At 42.6% G+C, this 9,546-nt stretch overlaps 1 protein-coding gene across 1 annotated transcript; it reads right to left on the bottom strand.

The window, feature by feature from the left end:
* Positions 1-4,643: 4,643 nt before the first annotated feature.
* LOC101763042 (serine/threonine-protein kinase D6PK) lies at positions 4,644-9,211 on the bottom strand. Its single transcript, XM_004956305.3, has 3 exons — positions 9,041-9,211; positions 7,895-8,858; positions 4,644-5,756 (listed from the first exon to the last, which is right to left on the bottom strand). The coding sequence occupies exons 2-3, from the start codon at positions 8,752-8,754 to the stop codon at positions 4,895-4,897; spliced, it is 1,722 nt and encodes a 573-aa protein (XP_004956362.1). The 5' UTR covers positions 8,755-8,858; positions 9,041-9,211; the 3' UTR covers positions 4,644-4,894.
* Between the last annotated feature and the right edge of the window lie 335 nt (positions 9,212-9,546).

Genomic DNA, 9,546 nt, shown 5'->3' with positions numbered 1-9,546 from the left:
AGTCGTCATTGGAGGAATCTTCACTTTCTTGATGCCTCCTTGCACTTGTGCTTGCTCCACCATCACCTTCTCCTTGAGCACTTGTTTGTGCTCCTTGTGGCAGCACGGGTTGTTGAGTGACATTTAGATTGGTGATATCACCTCCTTGAGGCACCTCTTGACTACCCCGCGTCGACACCTCGATACTCCAAGCGGTTAAGCTTTAGTCCGGAGACCAAAACTCTGATACCAATTGAAAGAATCTAGGATGTCGACTAGAGGGGGGGTGAATAGTCGAACCTGAAAATTTTTCACAACTTCGAACAAGTTTATTAGCAACTTCCAGAGTTTCCGGAGATTGTTCTGGAAATTCCGCAACTTACGGAATTCCTAGAGAAATCTACGGATTCTCCGGAGATACAAGATTTTGAACTACGACCTTATGTAAGACTTCCTCAAATGTAAATAAATGAATATAGGTTAAGCAACACGATATTCTAAACCTTTGGTACAAGATAGAACAGCTGAAACCTTCCTAGAAAAGTAGATTGAGCACAAACACTAAAAATATGTTCTATTCTTGAATATGAACAAACTTAAGAACAACAGGCACAAGAGACAAAGGATTTGTTTACCAGAGTTTAGCTTCACACCTTGAAGCCTACATCTTCGTTGAGGACCCACGAAGGATGGACTTTTCACACATAAGCCACTTTCCTCACTCTAGCGACCACAAAGATCAAGCTAGAGTCACTTACTCAATCATTGGGTAATACAAACTTCCCATAGGCAGCCACAACTTTGGATGCTCCACGGGCAACGTCTAGCCGGCTAGGAGCTTGAAGCTCCAAGACTAACAAACACGAAATCACCGGCTTGACGAAGAACAAGGTGCTCAAGAGATGGGAAATCAGTTCACTAGCACTTTCCCTTGCTCTCCCTTGAATCCCTCCTTAAATCCCCACCAAATCTTCACCTAAAGGCCAAGAGAGTAGTAAAGAGGGGCTTTGAATGCTTCTGAACAGCTCAAGTCAAATTTAGGTCGAGAGAAAGATTGTGGGAGAGGGTGAGGGGGTATTTATACCCCTTCACCCCGAAACTAGCCGTTGGGGGTTAAGTTTTGGAGTTTTTTGAAACTTTTTCTGGAAACTCCAGAACCCCTGGATTCTTCCGGAATAATTTTCGGAAATCTCTAGACCTCCAGAATTTTCCGGAATACTTTTCGGAAACTCTATAATCTCCAGAATATTCCGGAAAAATCCGGAGCTCTCAAATTAGCACCATTCTAAGTATCCCCGTGTGATGTGCAGGTACAAAGGTTTCCTCATAGGTTGATTAGGTCATCTTGAGCATTTTTTTCAATGTAAAGACCAAAGATTACACATTTCTCTTGATAGTGCGGCATTTCTATACTCAAATTCAAACAAAAATAAATTTAGCCATGCCCTTTATCTATTCATTTCCTTTTTGAGGGGTCAATCACAAGTGTTCCATGTCCATCATTCCTTTTAAACCTGCTTATGTACTTGAAAGTTCATTAGACAGTTAAGCTCGCATCATTAATCCACCAAAACCTACTTAGCGGGCCAAAATACTCTTCATTACATCGTGATACTTTGATAATTATGTGACATAAACCATCATTAGATGACACTAAATCATCTCCACCGTAATCTTGAAGTTGAACATCCGGGGATATCAAAATATTGAATCAGCGGTTAAAAATAATGGCAAGTCAGCAGTTATGCGGTGACTTCAGAGACTTGAATCTTGCCACTCCAAAGGATGTGTGTCAATGCCGATAGCTGACCTACTAATAGATTCGGCACTGAGCCTCTTGGATTGGATGCCCACTCAGATATAACTAGGTGCCAATCATCGAAGAAGATATTAACAAGACCGCATTTAAATGCTTTGGTCAATATAATTAGTTAAGGGATTAATTTGCACCAACTAAAACATAAATAACTAATATCACACTTTCAAAATACTTAAGAGATAAAAATATATTTTTTTCCTTTTTCCCCGACTCCTCGAGGAACCATGAGCCAGCACAGGTTGAGGCAGAGTACGAAGTTGATTTTCTAGTTTTTTTAAGAAAAATGCAAATTTGCTCTAATACTTCCTCCGGAATTCTTGGATTTTTTTTTTAACAAAGTTCAAGCCAATAGAAAATGACGCATACACCTTTTCTTAAAGCCCGTTGGATAGGTTTTACTTGGTGAAGCAACGATATTATCAGTTGGTGCTTCCTCCATCTTAAATTATAGACCGTTTTAATTTAGCATTTCTAAATTTATAGATTTTTATTATAAATTTAGATATAGCGCATATCTAGGTGCATAGTAAAATCTATGATCTAGAAAAGTCAAAACATACTATAATTTGGGACACGATTAATTTAGGATGTACTCCCTCCGTCCCAAATTATAGGTCGTTTTAGTTTTTTTAATTCATAGATTTTGCTATGCATCTTGATATATATTATGTCTAGATGCATAGTAAAATGTATGGATATAGAAATACAAAACGACCTGTATAGAGGGAGTATCAGAAAATTAATCGCCGTGGGGTTGTTATTTTGCACGGGAAGTTATGTGTATACCTGAAATGCATTGTGTTCGTGCATTTAATTTAAATCGCATGATAATCCTTATATTTGTAGACGGACGCATCACTAAATTTGCAATTGCTTTTTTGCTATACTACAATCTGAGTCCTCGCCATCGATTCACTCCCATCCTCTGAAGCAGTAGCGGATCCAAAGAATGTAGCAAAGGAGTGCTTGTCCTATTTGACAGCGCTCTAGAAAAATTTTATATCACTTAGAAAGGTGTTTTGTTTATAGAAGCAATTTTGTAACTCAAAAGCAATTTATAAGAAGAGCGAAATGCAGGTCCATCAACTGGAGGTGTCACTTAAATCCATGAATTCTGAAAGTGTACTCTTAGATCCATAAACTTGTTAAGTTGTTCGCCGCAAGTCCATATCCATCCACATGTACATGTATCTCCTCTCTCTCGTCCTTCTCCAGCATCCTCTCTCTCCATGGTCTATGTCTGGTACATTCCATGGAGCAGGTAATGCACACTCTCCTGCCACCTCCCAACTCATGTCGTCAATGCAACTTGAGCGCCTGCACGCCACCGGTCGACCACCCCACACCGGCGCTGAAATTCACGGTGAACATCTGTACGCAGCTCGCTGGTGGGCATGCATGCGACCGGCAATCCGCGGCAGCTCATGATGACCTCACCGATGTTGTGGCTGACTGGCTGTACTGGCAGGTGTCCATATGTGCGGCCAACAGTCCACAGCGCGGCGGCATGCGACATCTAGCTCCACCGCGCCTATCGCGGCGGCGTGCACCAGCGGTTAGCATTGCCGCTTCCAGGTCTGCTCCAACCCGGTGCGTTGCAAACGGGAGCAGTTGGATTAAACAAAGTCATGAGCATATATATGATCCAACAATCTTACAAAGCCATGAGCATGTGATCCTAATCTTAAACGGCAAACATGAATTTCATAGCACAAGAAAGCAATCTCGACGGCCATAGGTGCGGTCCTTGTGCTTGCCTCTCTCTTCTTTGTCTCTTCACTCACGCGCACCTGAATGCGGCCGATTCCTGTGCGACCTATTTTGCCAGCCGGGAGCCGTTCCTGCCAGTCGCCCCTTCCAATGCTGCTAGATTTTTTTTAAATAATGTCCAATGCCGCTGGCTACGAGCACACTGTGGCTCGCCATCATTCCCCATTCCCAATAGGCCATAGCGACGTCGCCAGTGCATGAGGTCAGGCAAAGGCTCGCCTGCTCGCTGCTATGGTGCAACTCGTCATGGAATGCGCGTATGATGAGAAGGAAGCATATTAGCAGAACACAGCCATGGACGTGGTAGCGGGCCGGAGAGCGAAGCTCCGAGCAGGCCACCGCAAGGGAGGAGGGCGTGCGAATGGAGAAGGAGCTGGTGCGGGCGTTGGAGGTGAAGAGGTGAGAGAGCCCATCTCATCTACAACATGCTCGATGAAATGCTCCAAGCAGAGAACCATGGGTTCAAAGACGAGATGGAGTGGGAAGAGAGAAGAAGCCCAGTCAGCATGCCATGGCAGTATTAGATGTCTATGTGAAGTATCATGAACCTAAATAATACAATTTAAAAAGTTGATGTACCCAAAAATGCACTTTCAAAGTTTGTGCCTAAGTGCCACTCTCTAACTAATTAATGGACCTCACTCTTATAAGAAAGCGTAGCTATTCCAAAACGTTTTATAAGAAATCTTGAACCATCATCCAGGTTCTAACTCCGAAGCAATTTTCTGTGAACCGATCCAAAACTGGATCAATCTGATTGTACACATCTTTCGAGTAACACAGTACAATCTTCAGATTATTCAGCATGCCACTTGCTCATTATTATCACAAAAGACAACGTAGTATGATTATCACCGAGGATTCTAAAGGTTCCTTAAGTTCAAACACCATGATGAGCTCCTTACCTGCCAAGTATTCTGAGAACTTGTGCAATGAGTGGACACAGGGCTAGCAGATGCCAAAAATCTAAAGCATTTTGTAGGGGCATGCAACTGCCACGACTGATATTTTACCATACTAACAAGGTGTGATGAGCTTCCATGCACACCATCCAGATTGCAAAATCGCAGTCACATATCGAACGAAAAATGTTTCCATGTTATTGAGAGAACCTAGTGCAAGGTAACCAATGACAGATTACAAACTCCACCGGGTAGAGGCTCCCATCTAATGAAATGGACTGCAAGCCAAACTGAAAGAGAACGGCACTAGGGACCATATGCATCTACATATAAAGTTATTAGGATCCAGAGAGAGAAAAATAAGTCTAAGGGGAAAAGGATGAACTTTACAACTTGCACATGGGAGATTATAGATGACTCTCCACTAAAAGAACTCCAATTCAAGATAGTCTGAACCTTTCTCAGCTGCTGATGTAGCCTTCTGGCTTGACGAGGCTACTGAACGAGGGATCTCGACTGGCTTGGGGATATCTGGTGGTGTGGCGCACCTTATCAGTGCCCAGTTAACACCTTCGAAGAAGGGGTGCTGTTTTATTTCTGTGGCTCCACGCTTATAAGCTAATCGATGCTGCGGTTCCTTGATGAGCAACCCCCTAATAAGATCCCTTGCAGCGAAACTCACTACTGGTGATTCTGGGAACCTTAAGGGCTGTCCAACTACATTGAACAAAGTCGCCCTATTGCCAGAACCTTTGAATGGAGTCTTGCCAAAAAGAAGTTCATACAAGAATATCCCAAATGTCCACCAGTCCACAGCACTTCCATGCCCCTCGCCCTTTATAATCTCAGGTGCCAAGTACTCATGGGTGCCAACAAAAGACATAGACCTTGCATCAGTCGGCTCTGCAACAAGCTCAGGAAGTGGTCTGACCTGATTTGCCAAGTCTGCCTTTGCCTTCTTCTCCTTTTTCTCTTTCTTGGACTTGGAGGAGAAAAAGCGAGGAGAGAAGCATGTGGTCGTCGTAACACAAGATGGCTGAATGCAGGCTGGCTCAATGCACACAGGCTGCACACAGTAAGCTGGATTGCCCTTTTGGTTATCAGCACTGGGATTAGAATATCTCAGAAGTGCAGGGCTCACAGCACATCGGAGGGACAAATCAAAATCCGACAGCATGATATGGCCATCTTCTCTCACAAGAACATTCTCTGGCTTCAAATCACGGTATATGATACCAAGCATGTGCAGGTATTCCAGAGCCAGAAGAACCTCTGCTACATAAAACCTGCATTCATTTCGACGCCAATGTAAGTTCTTAAACCTGCAGTTGTCCATATACAAGAATCAAGGCAGCATAGCATGCTAAATACAAAGAAAGAACGAGAGTAATATTCTATAGCATCAGAAACTGGTGGACGTATCAAAGCAACTAAAAAACTGTCAAAAGTGGCATCATTTAAGAAAGAAAACATAAATGAAGTTCCTTTACACACATCCACCTTATTATAGACTGAAATGGAGGGGAAACAATTGAGCCTACGAACTAGTAATGAATACCTTGATAAGTTAAAGGGAAAAAGGAAAGATCAACATGAGATGAGAGATAGTAAAGCTAAGTTAGAACAAAGGTTTCACACACACGGTTCATCTGAAACACAAGTATCAAAATCAAAGCACAGCATGAGGGGGCAAAATGAATCGGACAATAAAAATAACATTTGCTAAAGAACTTGATACATGTGCTGCAGTGTCACAAAAAGAAATTGAGAGTACAGCTAATATCTATGCCAAAATCAGATGGCATGCAGAGGTAAGCTAATACACATATGCAGTCCCCAAATAGCAGCAAGAAATAGGCACTACTATTCATATGCTGTTGCTCAGAGCCTCAGATGCTGGTGTTATTCCTTATAAAAGTTTGCCAATGAAATTTCTTATGTTGTACCCATGAAAGACAGGGCCTTAATGTTCATGATCCGAAGGTATGCCAGACTTTTAAAAATGAGACATGATTTAAAACCCAGAACAAAGATTCCATCCAGACAAAAATAGGCACTACCTCTGTTTTTATTTAATTGATGTTGGTTAGTTCAACAACATCAAGCATTCAAGAATGGAGGGCGTACAATTATAGATTACAAGGTCCACTTTCTATTATTATATATTTGTAAACCTAAATCATTTATAATATATGGAAGAATTTTACATGTTAAAAATCCCAGGGGAGGGGGGGTTCTAAACTTAATTAACAATTTAATATTTCACTGAAAAAGCATTGTACAAACAAAATAGTGAAATACCATCATTTATTATTATATTACATCGCATCTACTATCAGAATAAATATTTCATGCTGATATGTATTTTTGGGATACCTAACTAGTGCAAATGGATGTGTTTTCTTCCAGCAACAATCATATCAAATGATAAAAGAATAGAGTAGCTACAAATTATCCAAATGCAACAGGAGACAAACCATATGCCACATCAAATCCTTAAACTTGCAAAGTTTAAAACACTTTTGGTTGACAACTCAAATAATTTGAACACAGAAAATAGATAAAAAAAAATGGTTATATTAGAATTGTATCAGGCATGGAACAAACTGAAAGTCCAAAGACCTTTAAGCAAACTATGCTAATAAAAAACTCTTGCATGAGTACACTCCCAAGACCCAAGAGTCTCATACAACCATCAATTCATTGACAGATGAAAAGCTGACAGGTCTACTGATTTCAGTATTTTGTTGCTCCACTGCACCTTCACTTTTTACAAATATGTAATCTAGTCAGGTAAATTCGTCCTTTTGATTCCAATAAACATACACATCAGTGCTCAATTTTCAACAAGCAAACAATCAATAGGAGAAATTCAATTTCAACGGTTCCTTGGTAACATCAACTAGGGAGAGGCAACCAAAACCGCTTCTCAAAAAAGTAACTGTTAACAAGAAAGATGATCCACACAAATGAGTGCACTTCCCTTGTAAAAATAAAAGACTCGGGATAGCCATACAGTTCACTAACAAAAAACTCATCATTCAACACTTTAACAGGATAACAGTAAAAGCCCAGAACAAATAATGCTAACTAAATTGCAAAAACTGGCACATGAAAGGAAACAGATTGTATAACTACCTTTCACGTTTTTGAAATGATTGGGAGAACAGTATAAGCACAGCACCAACGTGAGGTACAATGCTGACAGTTATCCTCTAATTAGGCGTTACTATGTAATCCTGTCCACACTAATGATTACATAGTAAGAAAAAAACAATTTAGACGTTATCCTCTAAGGGTCGCCAAAACTAACCGCATTGCAATATTTAGTATACGCCAAATGAATGCTTTATCAAAAAGAATGAATGGAAGAATTTCCATGCATAGCTGCCAAACAACAAGCGATTGGAAACAAGGCACTTACTTGGCAGCTTGTTCGGGGAAATACTTGCCAGGCTGCTTTTGCCTTAGGGTATGCAGGTCACCTCCAGGGCAGAACTCCATAACCAAGCATGAGAACTTGTCCGTTTCAAAGTGAGTATACAATGTTGGAAGAAAAGGATGGTCCAGGCACTGCAATATCTCCCTTTCAGTCTGTGCCCTCAGCAGCTTTTTGCGGCTTGCTAGAGATGCCTTGTCCATAATTTTCATAGCAAAGTAGCATTTCGTGCCACTAAGCTCTGACAAATACACGCTGCCAATGTCACCACAGCCAAGCCTCTTGAGCAGCCTGAAATGACCTAGACCTACTGAGCCTTCTTTTGTTCGGACCGCCTGAATGGCTTCCCACTTTGAGTCATTCGATTTGTGAGGCTTGCTGACACTGCTGCATATGCTGCTGCAGGTGCTCTCATCGCTCACATCACTACCACCACTGGCCCGATAGAGGCTACTCTTGCCGCTCTCAATCATATCAGCAGCTTGGTCGCTGACCTTGGCGCTCCCGCTTGCTTTTGACAGGCTGCTCCCCCTGTCGCTGCATTTAGCTGACACTGAGCTATCCTTAACGCTACCCCGCAGCGAGCTCTTCTCAGCATCTTCACTGTCATCCAGCTTCACAGAACCATCAGCAGAATCGCTGATATCCTTGCTGCTTTCTCTCACCCCAATGGATGTAGGCGCATCGCCGTCCGTGATTTCACTCAGCGAAGCAGGCCCCAGTTTGCTGGCGTTCTCAGCCGATTCTTTGGAATGTCCTTGGGAAGTCAATGGTGCGGCGTTACCCGCGACGGTTTTGCCGCATTTCTTCTCCGCGATGACCTCAGGAGCGGCAGCCGAAGCCATCACGACACGGACGCAATCGAGAATTCCCTATGGAGACCACCACGCCCCTCCTGCCATCGCCGCGGCGACTAACCAATCAGGAACCGCGGAGGCAAAATCCAATCCTGCCACAGAGATTGCGCGCAGATTAGGTTGGGGGAAAGGGAGATGGATGGATGAACTGATCATGAAACCAATCGAGAACCCAGAAATGCCTAAATATCAGTCGATGGATCTGGACTGGTTAGGGTCCCCCGTCACTCGAGGAAATCGGAAGCAACATGGGGGTGAGGAGAGGACTGATTACCGAGTAGGTGCGGTCTCGGGGAAGTTCGCCGTCGCCACTCGCCTCCGCCTCCGCCGCCGCCGCCAGTGGGTTCGGGAGGGGATCGAGGAGGGTGGTTCCCCACGGGGAGGGGGGGTGGCAGCGCAGTGGAGGGGAAATGGAAGGGCGAATGAATGGGAGGAAACCTAAAAAAAAGGGGGAACGGATTATGGACGCCGATTGAAACATCACGTGCAGCTTTATTAAGAGTGAAATACTAAATAATACAGTACCCGTTTTGTAGAGTTTTATTTTCTATAAAAAATTACCAATCCTCCTTCACCTTAATAATAATAATAAATTATAGCAAATTGGCTCAACTAAGTGAGGGGTGAGAAAATGTAACATATACTTTGAAGTCACTTTAAGGGCCAACGTAAATGTATCATAGCCATCGAGTTCATCTAGCTTTGATTTATTATTTTCGGATTACAAGGTCACATCTCACATGCACCTATCACATGTTTGAAAATACAGAGCAAAGCAAA

Source organism: Setaria italica, chromosome II, assembly GCF_000263155.2.
Source record: "Setaria italica strain Yugu1 chromosome II, Setaria_italica_v2.0, whole genome shotgun sequence".
NCBI lineage: Eukaryota > Viridiplantae > Streptophyta > Magnoliopsida > Poales > Poaceae > Setaria > Setaria italica.
This window is presented reverse-complemented; position numbering and strand designations above follow the sequence as displayed.

Coding starts and splice junctions, on each gene's coding strand:
- LOC101763042 (XM_004956305.3), bottom strand. CDS start 8,754: ATGGCTTCGGCTGCCGCTCCTGAGGTCATCGCGGAGAAGAAATGCGGC. Junction 5,757..7,894: donor TTCCCCGAACAAGCTGCCAA/GTAAGTGCCTTG, acceptor AAATGAATGCAG/GTTTTATGTAGCAGAGGTTC.